Here is a 15,030-nt window from a genome sequence, read left to right as displayed (position 1 = left end):
ATGAAATAAAATGCCAGAAAAATGAACCGAGAATTTTACGTCGCTCATTGATCGACTGACTGATCACAGCTAATTCAAATGTTAATCTATCTCTTGAAAACCAAGTGAGAACAGCACCTGATTAATTTCAATCATCATTCAACTAAAAAATCAACCACTATGCACCAAAAGCAATCAAAAGATAACTTGATCGACAGCCTTACTTTTAATTTCACATTTTGAATCCAAACTGTTCCGAAATTGTTCTTCGTTGGCTTTAAGTAAGGAAATTCGGAAGCTCTGAAACGCTTTTCATCTTGTCGGCGACAATTGCAATTTTATTTCGTGTCTCTAATGCTAAACGTATACAAAAATGATTTAGCTTTTAATTTAAACTAGGGCAACCAAAAACAATGCTCAAAATATCAGTCAAAAATAGAGGATAAATCAACGTTTTCGGCTCTTCTTGAATAATGAAACAGGTTTAGTCGATGCTACATTCATATTCTGAGTGTTCTGAAGGCTCGCAGATTCTCTCAAGGTCGCGCTACGTTCGACAATCGTTTCCTCCACAGCTGTTGATGGCTCCCAAGACTTTAGCTGTGTATTGTTAAGATCATTTTCCGAAGTTGATGTCGATTGTTCAGTTTTTACATCACGTTGCTTGCCTGAAAAAAACTTCAATGATGACACGTCTCATCTGAGCCGAAGCGAATTTCGTAAACTAGCTTGTAAAAATTTAAGAATTCGTAAACATAGCTGGCAGATTGCCAGAAAATAGCCGCAATAGATTCGTAGATCGGCAGTCTAAAAAAACAGTAAAAAAGACCGACCAAAAAAATTCGTCTTTTCATTGAAGGCTGATCTGTTATATTTTGATTAAAAATCTGTATAAGTTATTGCTGCCTCTATTAGCTGATCTCAAATAACCTTCATTTAGAGTGACACACACCCATTTGACCTTATCTCTTTGAATTAAAGTAAATAAAAGTCAATTTCAAAGTGAGGAAGTCATTTTTGAGAGTGAGGTAAGTCAAGTGTGACCAAAAATTTAATCACGCGCATGAACAAAAAACTCGCTCCACTAAGAGCGAAAAATGACGTCACACATGCAATTCAGTTGAAATTGCATGAACGAATGAACAAAAAATGGCTGTGACGTCATATGGTCGTAACAAAAATCATGACGACGAAATAAAAAAAAACATAGCTGGCAGATTGCCAGAAAATAGCCGCAATAGATTCGTAGATCGGCAGTCTAAAAAAAAAACAGTAAAAAAGACAGACCAAAAAAATTCGTCTTTTCATTGAAGGCTGATTTGTTAGATTTTGATTAAAAATCTGTATAAGTTATTGCTGCCTCTATTAGCTGATCTCAAATAACCTTCATTTAGAGTGACACACACCCATTTGACCTTATCTCTTTGAATTAAAGTAAATAAAAGTCAATTTCAAAGTGAGGAAGTCATTTTTGAGAGTGAGGTAAGTCAAGTGTGACCAAAAATTTAATCACGCGCATGAACAAAAAAACTCGCTCCACTAAGAGCGAAAAATGACGTCACACATGCAATTCAGTTGAAATTGCATGAACGAATGAACAAAAAATGGCTGTGACGTCATATGGTCGTAACAAAAATCATGACGACGAAATAAAAAAAAAAAACCAAGAGAAGGCCAATAATAGCCTCAGCTATCGCTGTGCGGCTATTAAAAACCAAGAGAAGGCCAATAATAGCCTCAGCTATCGCTGTGCGGCTATTAAAAATTTGTTAATAAAAATTTAAGAATTACAATTTTTCGTATGTTTTTCAACGTATATTATTTTTGTGATTTAACTATATTGCTGAGCAACTGTAAATTTTCAGAGGTGAGCATTAGCATCAAAATAGTCGCTTCAGTAGCTTACAGCGGCAATATAAAAGCATCTTTCAATGTTTACGAAAAGCGCTTGATTAATAATAGGTGACACAGCTAGCATTCATCCAAACGTCCACTGAAAAATCAGGGGATTCACAAATCTACCTGTGGGTGAAATCTCTCTGATGGCAATCTCTTTAGAAAACGAAACACGTCTGTTGTCACTACATTTCGTATCTGTCACGAAAGCTTCCTTTGCACAATGATCAGCCTCGTTGGTTGCACCAATAGCACCAACATCATCTCTGTAATCTTCTTTTTCTTGTGCCTGCGTATCATCGGAATCCTCTGACTCCTCTCGATCCAATTCATCCAATTCCTTCGATTCCCTCATCAGTTTCTCCACTCTCTTCAAAATGGCCTCCTTGTCAATTGAACTCCCCAGTGTTGTCATTACGTTTGAGGTGGAGTTTCGCGACTGCTCTACTTCAGGCTCATCAGTGCATTCTTTAATTTGAGATGACTCCTAGAGTATAAATGCATTCTTGGCAGGTTTTGCCTCTGCAGAGGAAACTTATTACACGCCATTAATTTTCGCTCATGTCAAAAAGATAATAAAAAATACCACAAGTGCTTCACCAATTCTCTAAACACATAAAACCACGTGGCATTCAGGCAATTAGATGGCATTTTGTCAAAATTCTCTCCCAGAACATCTCTGCTCCTCTGTGCGTTCTCCGGTAGAGAATGTGTAATCTATCTGCCGGATAATATCTTTGCAGTTTTTCTGTAGCCTGCGTTATTATCTCTCTATCGATATCACTACCCCGAAGGAGAGCGATATCTATATCATGCACCACCGAGAGACTATCTTGTAGTCCGCTTTATCATCTCTCTATCTATTTTAATCCTTTTTATGTACAGCTTACTTTTATTTGAGCGCTCTTGGTCACTTCGACTTTGATTTCTGCATTCTTTTTCTGCGACGTCGATGATGATTGTCCTTCTTCAAACTGTTTAACCCCTTTCCGAATTCTCTCCTGCTTCTCCTTAAGACTAGCCAACACAGCAGCCTTATCGTCATCATTCTTAACCTTCGAAACTCTATTTGCATTGCCATCTCGGACGGCAACTGAATCGTCATCTGCCAGCTGCTCAAAAACTTCTCGAACTGGACCGGAGTTATTCTCATCGACAAATTTCTTTGTACTGAAACATCAGCAATCTGCGTGAAAGTTTTTGTAGCAATGACTTTGGAATTGGAAATGTTTTAGGTTGCAAGAACAAACGGCTCAATTTTGCACCAACAAAATGCAACATTACAGGCTAAAAAGGACATTTAATTTTAAAATCTTTAATTTTTATTCCGCATGTCAGCTCTAATCTTTCATAGATATATTCAATGTAATCAACTTACAAGCACAATTAGTGTCTAAATAACGTGTTACACGCCATCACACACAAAAAATTAGAACTCCCCCCCCCCCCCCCACAAAAACCTGATCATTGCTCTACTGTGCACATGATTCTATTGGTTGCCTGCTTCTATGTGTCGGGGGGCAAAAAGCTAACTAAATAGAAATTAAAACAATTTTGGTGTACATTTCACTTTTTTGCAAAAAAATCTACCGACCATTGAGTTAAGCAGCTTAATATTGTGAATTAGAGAGCCATTTGGATCGCACAAACCGCAGGAATTCAAGTACGCGATAGTCAACCGAACAGACAAAACGGTTTAGCAAAAAGGACTGCAATCATCATCATTAGATGTTTGTTTAAGGAAACAAATAGCAATTTGACGCGGTATGCGATTAACTTAATACCCCAGTTAAGTGTTTGATCAAAGCATATTCCCAGGTACTAAACCGATTCTATAGTTTTTAATGATTAACAATTTTAGGTTTTGAATTAACAATTTTAGCAGTAATTTGTTTTCACCAAAAAATACAATTTCTTGATGTTTGGAGCTTGCAAATTTTATTGCCCCAAATGCTTGAACAGCATTCGAAAATGTTTAATAGTCTGCGTACAGTGATAAAGTATTAGTTCTATTGGCATAGTCATAAAGTCCTTTGACGTATGCCAGCTAAATAATCACACGAAAGCTCTTCCATCAATTGTAAAGGATCGAGTAGACGCATAATCATCAAATCAAAAGCAATTACAACATAGCTGGATAAAACAGAACAGAGCCGAAAGGGGTTTTCTGTTGTAAATTTCTCGTAATTTGATATATTTTAGCCCAAAAAAGCACTTGAAACAATACAATGTGATATCTGATATCTGTCAAGTAAAATATGACGATTTTTATCAAAAGTTTCAAAAATTGCATGACATTGAAAATCATTTGATAAAAAAGTAACGTGAATAATACCCACAGGTAGGCACACAGAATAAAAAAACGGTTATTCGTCCGAAAAAAGCGCATCATAAAAAGTGTAAAACACTTTTGACAAAATTTTGATTTTTGTATCCGCAGTACCCACCAGAGGGAATTGTCAAGTTCTTCAAAATTGAAAAGTTCAAAGTTACATGAAAATTTTCAAAAACTTGGATTATTTTATACCGCGGAAACGGCGATAAGCAATCTTTGTGTACTGAACATCAAAACATCTATAGCTACGCAGACACGAAAAAAATAACAAATTGTGAGAAAACAAACAAGAACGACAATGTTCAAATTTTGAAAAAAAGCTATTTTATCGGCAGAAATAGTTAACAGCATCAACATTTGAATAGCTTCTACATCATATATTATTATTACACAAACACCAACGGAATATAGCCTTTCTAAATTATTATCATTGACAGAATGAAAAGTTTATCTTTAAAGTTTATTTGGTTTTAAATTTTATGATTTTATGTTGCTATATTAAATTTTTGCTTGTATCTTACGGTGAACCCAATAGCAATATATCTATACGGTATTTTATACCGCATAGATATATTGCTATTGGGATTAATTTTTTGCTATTGGGATTAATTTATTGGATTATTTTATACCGCGGAAACGGCGATAAGCAATTTTTGTGTACTGAACATCAAAACATCTATAGCTACGCAGACACGAAAAAAATAACAAATTGTGAGAAAACAAACAAGAACGACAATGTTCAAATTTTGAAAAAAAGCTATTTTATCGGCAGAAATAGTTAACAGCATCAACATTTGAATAGCTTCTACATCATATATTATTATTACACAAACACCAACGGAATATAGCCTTTCTAAATTATTATCATTAACAGAATGAAAAGTTTATCTTTAAAGTTTATTTGGTTTTAAATTTTATGATTTTATGTTGCTATATTAAATTTTTGCTTGTATCTTACGGTGAACCCAATAGCAATATATCTATACGGTGACCCAAATTTTTATCTCTGGGAGTATTCCGGGAAAATGTGCTCAAAGGGGAAAAATCTGTTATCCGATCGTTCGTTTTTGAGGAATTTATTGAAAAAATTGTAAATAGCCTGGCTGGAAAAAAATGTGAAAACTTGCAAGACTTTTGCTACCGTCAGTTGTGCTTTTATTCCACTAGTCTATGGCTCGGTCAAAGAAATTGCAATCTTGGCTTGACGATTGTTGTTCACAGAAGTTGTGAACATTTGAAAATTTTTAAATTCGAATTTCAGGGGCATCGAATAATTCCAATTACTTGTTAGTTCCCTCTTTCAAAAAAGATCATGCAATCAAAAAGCTCACTTCCGTGCTGTGAAGTAGAGAAAAACAGAAACAGAAATCGAGTTGAAAAAGTTATCAGCCCCTCATTAAACCCTAGGAAACAACTTAAGCGATGAATTCAAAGGACTGGTTCAGTTTAACATTGAGGAGGTTCGAACCCTCAATTTTCCGGATAACAGTCAGAACTTTACCACTCAGCGATACCACCTTTAGAAACTCCAATTTAGATCACACAAAACGCAAGAAATGAAGCGTGAAAAAGTTCCTTAAAAGTCAAGTGAAAAAACATACAAAACAAATATAAAACAAAAATGACCGTCAGATGACAAAACAAAAACTAAGCGCAGCGCAATATAGCTAGCTCAGCTCACAGCAATAAAAAAATTATCAGTTTTCTGCGTTTTTCTAGACAAATACAGTAGTCCCCTATTTTTTGGCAGGAAAAGACGTCTTTTCTTTTCAAAATATCTTTCCGTTGAGCCACACAAAATTTAATCCTTCGACATTTGGTTTTCGAGATATATTCATTAAGCCAACTCATCATTAGCCGCGAAATTGCATAAAGGCAGGGACAACTGTGACAGCTGTAACCCATTTCGTTTCGCGGCCTTTAAAAATTAGCAACGCTAAATTAATTCAATGGGAACTATCACCCAATCAGAATTGTTTATTTCTGAGAGAAAAATACATAGAATACTGTCTTCAATATACATAAAATTTTGCAAAAAGGGGTCAATAAGCAAATATAATCACGGAGTATATCGATTTAGGTGGTTGAAGGCTATAAAAATTTGAGGCTTTCTAAACAATTGGCGACTGAACATAACCGCTTTTGCCGCTGAAAACATTAGACCAGTAAAGGAGCAATGTTTTTGTCGCATTGTTCTGCCAGCTAACAAGAAAGCTAATTTTGTGAAATTTTTGAACTAAGCTCACTTATTTTTCAATTCTTCCTAAAACTTAAATTGAAATTCTTTTCAATTACATGTTGAATGAAGCACAAGAGCATTTTTAATCACACCACCTTAATGAGCCCAAACATGTAAAGAGCATCATATTCGATTTAAAAAATCAGCGTAACCTTTCGACCTCGTTTTTCTGCCTTTTGATAGCTTCTTCCAGCTCTTTGCGTCTCTCAGCAATTAGATTAAGTCTTTTTTCTGCAATCTCGGATGCCTTAGGAGCTGTTGTCTCCACAAAGTATCCATCCCCCAGTAGAACAAGCACCTCATTGGTATGAATGAGCTCCCCCGGCATAAAGGCTACCTGAACAGTTTTTCGTGAAAGTTTGAGCAGCGCATGATGACTGAAACCTTGATGAACTGACCAGAACATAGCCAACAGATTGACGTGTTGACCACCTTTTGAAAATAGCCGCTGTTGACCACCTTTATGACTATCGGCATTGAAACAGAAAAATAGAAAATTGACACGCCTTGTATCCAAAAAGCTTTTTCCAAGTGTTGCTTGAATGAATTAATTAGTGTAACAGCTAGATTTGAGACGAGGTGAGACCGAGTTGAAACAAAGCCCGATAATTGCTTTGGTCAAATATCTAAATAGGCGAAGGGAAGATACTTCTAAAAGATCTTCTGGACAAAACAGGTGAAGAAAACTGCGCTCTGTTAAACCAAAACTTTCAAAACGAAGAAGTTCAACTTAGCACTCAAAACAAAGGTGAATTCGAAATTTCTACTTTCATTAAAGAAGAAGAATCAAAGGATTAACTTGTAATCAATTAAAAAGGCCGTGGCAAGACATCTATTTTCAAATGTACAAAATTGAGAGGATTCTGCTTTTTCTAGCTTTTGAATTGAATTTGGATGCTTGAATTGAAAAACATCAGGCTTAGACTAACTTCTACTCTAAAGGTCACTCAAGACTGAGAAATACAATTAGTTTTTGGTTTTGTTCATTAGCACTGTAATCTTTGATATGCAAATTGTTTGCAAAATTTATGGAAGTGTTCAGTCGTCGACGATTATACATGTCAAATCCACTCTTGATTCTCCCGGGAACAATTGGGAAGCAAACCCAACGAAAAGCCAAATTAAACAGCACAGGTTAACAATACTTCTACAGAAAATGTCAAGTTGACATAGTCCATATTCATACTATAAACTAAAGTAACAAAGATTTCATGCATACTTTTTTTACCTTTATTGCACTCTTCTTACAGTCCTCCTCTTAGAGGACGCCAAAGAGTTCCATTAGCGCTATGAACTGCTGTTAGAATACTAAAAAACCTTGTACATAGGTTGTCATAGTTACATTAAACAACTATAATAAATCTGTTTCATAAACTGCAGCTTCTTAAAATTCATATTCCAATGAACTTTGATAAAATGAAGCAATGACTTGATAAACGTGCTTTATCGGTTTATCTCTTTCTTTTAATTTTGCTCGTTTACCTTGACCAACTATAATTGAGTAAATTGTTGATCGATTGGATTCAAGGTATATTCAGAACAAACAATACGTGAGGTACGTCAGAAATAAAACTTGAAAGCCATGGCTTATGCAAAACGAACGTGATGAAATAATAAAAAAACATAGCATGACCAGTCCTAGAAAACAAATAAAAGCATTGAATGAAATATTCGAAACTATTCCACCTGATCAACAGGCAATTGAACATTCCCAGCCAATGAGTTTTACATCGGTCAGCCAAAAAATCGGTCAAGCGAAAAATTGCATAAAAAAGATCACAGGATTAATAAAACTGCTACAAACTTCGTTTGAGATCAACTAAGAGAAAAAATTAGGATCTTTTTTATTTAAGTTTGCAAAACCAATACATATACCTCGAAAAACGGAACAAAAAATTATTAAAATTAACAAAAGACAAAAAAATCTAGCAAAAGATTTTAATGATCAGTGACATTGGTAATGAAAGCAGCACTTAAAAATCTCGAAAATATCAAGTGACAATAAATGTGAAATGCCTTCTTGTTAACTTCAGCACACTATTCACTCGAAAGAGCACTAAAGCTTGCGAATGGCCTCCAAAGAAACCTTTTGCCCACTGGGCTCTACCTATTTTTCCCGTTTTGAAAACTCAAAGACACGGGAGATATGAGCGAATACATCTTTAAAAAGACAGCATCAATGCTCTCTAATTCAAGGATAGTAAAAATCATAGCCATTAGAACACCGGAAAGACAACGAAAAGCCGGGCAATGCTAACACAGAGGAAAGATGGAAATATCAAACCAAAAGTTTATTTCAGTTACCATAAAAGCGGCAGAGATGTAAGTCTTCAAACGTAAGTTTGACAAAGAACTGACTGTGAAAACTTGATAAGTTAAAATTTATTATTATAAACATATCTCGCAACATTTAAAAATAGGGACAAGTCTTAGGATGGAAAAATCTAACAGGCTCAAAAACACCGCGTCAAAAACTTTCATAAAATAACTCAAGATAATTACCTTAAAACATAAAACTCTGCACCTAAAGGATCCAAAAACACCATACCGAAGCATAAGGCAGCTAATATTCATAGAAACTGAATTGAGTTATTTAAAAAAAAACAAATTTCAGGACATAGGGAAAACACATCAAATATCAGTCAAAATTATCAAAATTAATTCCAGCATAATTTGTGCTGCATTAAGTTTAAACAAACCAATTGAAAACCAAAAAAAATGAAATCTAAGAAACAAAGGCTAAAATCAATAATTTTTTTCAAAAATTAATAAAAGCAGAGCAAACAAACTATAGGTCTTAGGAGATTGCTAGAATGATACAGCCCAGAATGTGGAGAATATAGACACAATGTTGAAAAAACCGACTACTTCCTAATTTTTGAAAATTTAAAATCGAATTGAAAAACAAGTTTTAGGTACAACAATGACTATTTATTACCTATCATTCTAGGCTACGCAAGAATACATAGTCATCCTCCTGTTTTATAAAATGTGAAAAACGTTCAAAGATCTGAAACATTAAAAAAAAATTCAAAACATACCCGGCAGATTGCCGGAAAATAGCCGCCGTTGATTCCAATAAGCATGATTGGGATTGAAAGAATAGACGATATTGAAAAAAAAAGATTTTTGTACAAAAACATTTTTTAAGTCCGATTTATTTTGATGGTATTTCGTATTTGAACATAACGTACTTCTGTTTCTTAGAGAGAGGCTACAGGGGCTACTATCAATACCAATAAGCATTAGAGATGGTAACTAAGACTTATAGGAACGACGTTCAAATAGCGGGCATCTAAAATTGGGCTTTATGGGTTTATCCCGTTTCTAATTCTGACTTCAATTTTTTATACTGACTCTGTTCAATTTTAATTGCTTTGCTGAGCAACTGATGTTCAAAATCACTTTTAGCAGAATGAGAGAAGAGAAAAACTAGCCCAGAGAAGTCAAAAAGATTTCACGCAAAATGTTGAAAAGGCGGCAAAATGAGGTAAAGCGAAACTTTTTTTTATTCGACGAAGTAAAAAAACATAGCCGAACCAGTCCTGAAATACAATTCAAAGAATTGAATGAAAAAACTCAGACGTACTCTACCTGACCAGCAGATCAATTGAACAATTTTAGCCAGCACACAAAAAAAATCATCCTAAAAATGAGAAACTAAAAGAATCAAACCTCAACAAAAATATACTTATTGATAAAACTCTTGAAGCTTTTAAACTCAAAGGCAAAACTTTTTCCCATTAAAAATACCTATTCCAAAAACATGTTAAAAACCAATTTTTGTTTCTGAAATCGTTCCAGTATTATATCAGCAGCACATGAAAAATATTCATTGGCCCTTGAAGATCGATGATTAACTCGAAAATGACCCAAAAATTTTAAACAAAAATCAATTGCAAATTATCAGAAAATGTTGCTGAAAATCGTGATAAAATTATCTTCCGAATAATTTCTGTCTCCAGGGGCTATCCAGTAACCCAATTCAAAGCTTTAAAAAACTCACTGGCTCATAGATCGATAGGCAATAATTTTGAAAAAATTTCAATTTTCAAAAAATAGAAATTCGTTCTATTAAAATGTTGAAAGCCATTCAATTGCCCCCTAGCTACTATTTAATAACATACTATCGAACCCTGGATGAGGTTACCTGGCTACTGAGGCAAGAAAAAATAAATAAAATACAAATGTTTTCAAAAACCTTGAAAAAAATTGCAAATTTTATCAAAAAAACTTAGTCGAAAGGTTAATTTGTTGAAAAAAATTGCTAAAATTTGTGATATTCAAAAGATGAAACCTATTCCATGACAACTAAAAATTTTTCAGTAACTTATTTTCCAACTACTGATGAGGTTTTGTTGCCCCTGGGACTCAAATAACTTGAATAATGACAATAAATGTCAAAAACTATGAAAAAAATAGCAAGTTTTGTCAAAAAATGGTAAAATTCATGATGGCAAAAAGTGGAAAAACATTCCATTACCACTGGAAACTAAGCAGTAATCTATCATCAAACCCATTATCAAACTCTAGATGAGGTTTCTTGACACCTAGGGCTAAAAAACTCAAAATATGACAAAAATTTTCAAAAAACCTGAAAAAAATTGCGAAAATTAGGATCATTTTGCGTGTTGGTGTTTGTAGTACCAAAACATATAGCTCATAAAATCGTCATAACAAGCACTTTTGTCTCGCAAAAAGCTTTCATCAACTTTTAAAAATTTCAACCTAAGACTAATCAAACAAAAAACCTCAAAAAAACACAAACATGAAAAATTGCACCATTTTGAGCCCAAAAACTCCTAAAAATGACCTTTTAACCTTAAATTAAGGCCATCCCAGCAGCTGCACCACTATAAGCACTTGAAGGACTACTAAAGCCCACTTTGGGCCTCTAATGAAACTTAATGCCCGCTGGGCTTTACCTGTTTATCCCGTTTTGAAAGATCAAAGTCATTGAAAAATGTGTGAACACATCTTAAAAAAAACACAGCGCACCAATACAATTCAAATTCTTTGAATTGTAAAAAAATAGGAGCGCTATAATAGCCGGCTGAGAAGATGAGGGCGGCTATTAAAAAGTACATATTGTTAAAAGTTCAATTAGGGAAAATTTTTACTGAATTTCAAAGACTAAACACCAAAAGATACTCCAATTAATACTGGTGTTTAGCAACTGCCACTGATGTTTAGCAACCTGGTTGCTTAGAAGTTTTCGATAATTCAAATCTAGAGAGTCTATTTACCGCGTCACTGCAATTACGAAGATCGAATTTATTGAAATCTCAAAATCCTTATTTTCGCGAAAGTAACTCATAAACCAACCTTCGATAGCGGAACCATCGTAGGATATGTCAACTTGCTCGAAACTTCTTTCAATTTATCCTTCACAGAAGTGTACTCATTTCCCCTCTTGTTCAATTCTTCGAGGTCCGATTGAAGTTTTTGCAGGGACTCGGTCTGTCTCTTCACCAGAAAACTGAAATCTTCTAATACCACATCATTATTAGACGAAGTACTGCATGGATTTGATACCATGTCAATGGTAATGAACCCGGAAAGGAAACAAAGAAGTCTGAAACTGACATGATCTCACAACATCTAAACCTTTTGAATTGCCTTTTGAGAACCTCTGTCCTTCATGAAGTATTTCGAGTAACCAAACAGGTACGGTTAGTTGCCTAACTTCAGGGAGGAATTATAATTGAAATTGTGCAACAATTTAGAAAAAGTTCATCAACTGTCATCAATGACATTGCATCATTTGATATTACAATGGATTCTTCCAGTTGTTGTGACATACTTCGCATCGAAACCTCACATCAGTAAATTTTCTATGATTTGACTCTAGAAAAAAAGTGCGATATGGTCTAATAGCAACTTCAACATGCATTTCAACTGGTATTTTCTCAACAAAATTTTGAAAAAGTGCACTCGTCGTTTCTTGTAACGCTAATGCTTATCAAATAGCAATGAGGAGATCCTTTCTATGAGGAGGGATTTATGGAAGAAATAATGATGAAACGAGTATTTTCAATCCTTTTTTGATTTTTCTATTTTTTATTCGAGCCTGAACGGGCATATCTATTTACCTCCCGTTTAGTTGGCATAAACGACCCATCAAACTTCCATTATTCTCATAGCGCAGTTTTTAAATATGAGCAAACATAACTCTAGAATAGAGTTTAGAATAGATCACACAAATTTTTTTGAGCAGTGAAATTATCATGACGTAATTTTTGTAGTAAAGCTTTCTCAAAATCTGAACTAATACCATTAAACTTTTAGATGTACGTGATTGTGTATCCGTTAATACAGCAGTACTGTCGCTAAAAAAGGTCACTTAGAAATCTACCAATAAAACAACTGCTTGTCTCGTCAACTGTCCAATAAAACTGACTGTTAGACAAATTGTCCAATAACAGTTATTATAGGTCAGTTGTAAAAAAAATTCAGTATCAAGGAACAATTTTGGTCGTAGAACAGCTATATTAAAGCACGCAAAAAACACTTGCACAATTGTAAATTGAGCACTAGAAAATTTCTTTCGAAACGTTTTATTAAAAGTTTCACTCGGCCTTCGGGCGCTGTTCAATCCATTAACATAGCTGACTAAAGTCGGACAAGAGATGCGGGATTATGAGATAAATTTCTTAGACGTTTCGGAATAATGTGCTTTTAAAATTCTGAAACACAAACCGGGGCACTTTCATTCAAAGGGGGCAGTAGCCTAGATACATTTTCATGGGTACAAAAATTGCAACTTGGAAGGGGTTACAAATCCGTTAGATCACACAAAAAATCAGAAAATCAAGCGAAAAGAATTGAGAAATGAAAACATACCCGACATATTGCCTGAAAATAGCCTCCATTGATTCTCATAAAACCGATTAGGATCGAAGGAACAGAAATGGAAGAAATTGATTGATGTACAAAAAAATTTTAAAGTGCAAACTATTTTGTGTTTGTTTTCATTCACCACTTAGCAACTGAGCATTAGAGATGTTTAAAAGGTATATGTTAGAACAAAATCTCCCACCCGAGGGACTTATTGCCATGATACGAAGGCGCTTGCGCCCGAGTGCTAGGCACGAGGCACTAACGTATGTACAGAATCAAAGGGTATGAAAGAGTTAACTTACATTTGAAATTGAAGTTAAGAGTACACTGTCGAAATCACCCAATAGACCTTTCTGGTGCAACCTTAAAATCGATATTGCCAGATAATTCCATATTAAAAAGCTAAAAGTTCCGAGAAGCTTAAAAATACAGGAGTTGAAATAAACCAAACATAGTCATCTCCGATAGCGAAGGAGCTGATTGTTTATAGCGGTTGGATTCAAACGTCAAAAGTTTAGAACAAAAAAACAGACTTTCACTTCTTTTAAGTCTAAGTTCAATCTGTCAAACTCAGCTCTCTGAAGTTGCCACTCCAAAAAACTATTGGAGAAAGACCTTGTAGTACAATAAATAATTTGCGACAAAAAATAACTAACTGAGAGACATTACAACAGATTGCGTTCATAAAGAGAAAACAGACACAAGAGTAGAAAAAAATTATGCTACAGTGAAACTTTCCAACCCTAATTTCTAGATAGAATTTCATTAAATCTTCTGCTAGATCAATCACTTACCCAAAACGCGGCAGGCAGAGGAACATCAAACGACAATTAAGAAATTCGAGAAAAAAAGGTGGAAATGAGTACAATTTATTTCAGTGTCTGCCTTCAGAATTGACATGTCTAGCCTTCAATTGTCACTTCATAGTGAAATCACCTATAAAATTTTTCATAATTGAGAATTGAGCGAGAAAACTACATCAAGAAAAATAAAAACAGAGAAAACGGCAAAAGAGTTTAAAACAAGGCGAAACGGTTTTTCAAAAAAGCAGAAAATTGTATCTAAACAAGCAATATTTGCTTCAGCAGATGAAAAGAGCTTCCAAACGCCCTAATACAACTTAAGATAAATGAGAGAAACACTTTTGATAGAAAAAATTGGAGTAAAACTTAAAAAAACCGTTTCGAAAAACCGCACGAGATCAAAAAATTTCTCTTGCTTAGCAAAAATCTTTTCACCTAAAATTCTCGCTCTAAAAAAGACATGAACACAAAACCACTCTTTATTCTCTCAGCTCTTCAATGGTAGATACACTTTTGACAAAAAAATGGAGTAAGCTAAAAAAAATGTTTTGAAAACCCTGTTCATGTGTTTTGAAAGTGATCGAAAAATTTCTTGCTAACCAAAAAACTTTTTCACATAACTTTCTCGCTCTTTCAAAAAGACATGAACAGGAAATCACTCTTCAGCCGTTTGACCTAAGCACCTAGCTTTCACATGCGGCATTGACGTTTACATCTGTTTTAAATTCACTGCCCAAAAAATGAATATCAGAAGACGCTCCACCAATATCCCTATTGGAGTCGTAAAAATAGGAGCGCAATAAAAACTTGCTGAGACGATGAGAGTAGATATTACGAAAAAAGTTTCAAGAACAAATGCTCAAAAATGGTCAAGCAAATTTTGCAAAAAAAAGGACAAACACGCTTACAATAATTGCTTCCAACTCGTTCGAGAGCAA

General features: G+C 34.5%; 1 protein-coding gene across 1 annotated transcript; it reads right to left on the bottom strand.

Moving 5' to 3' along the window:
* Positions 1 to 304: 304 nt before the first annotated feature.
* LOC142350030 (uncharacterized) lies at positions 305 to 12,026 on the bottom strand. The gene is made up of 5 exons (XM_075401936.1): positions 11,775 to 12,026; positions 6,602 to 6,786; positions 2,766 to 3,045; positions 2,002 to 2,362; positions 305 to 647 (listed from the first exon to the last, which is right to left on the bottom strand). Exons 1-5 carry the CDS (start codon positions 11,985 to 11,987, stop codon positions 427 to 429), a joined length of 1,260 nt encoding a protein of 419 aa, XP_075258051.1. The 5' UTR covers positions 11,988 to 12,026; the 3' UTR covers positions 305 to 426.
* Between the last annotated feature and the right edge of the window lie 3,004 nt (positions 12,027 to 15,030).

The sequence above is a fragment of the Convolutriloba macropyga genome, chromosome 11, assembly GCF_964194025.1.
Source record: "Convolutriloba macropyga chromosome 11, txConMacr16.3, whole genome shotgun sequence".
Taxonomy (NCBI): Eukaryota; Metazoa; Xenacoelomorpha; order Acoela; family Convolutidae; genus Convolutriloba; species Convolutriloba macropyga.
The sequence above is the reverse complement of the archived record's forward strand: the minus strand, read 5'-3'. Positions and strand labels throughout refer to the sequence as shown.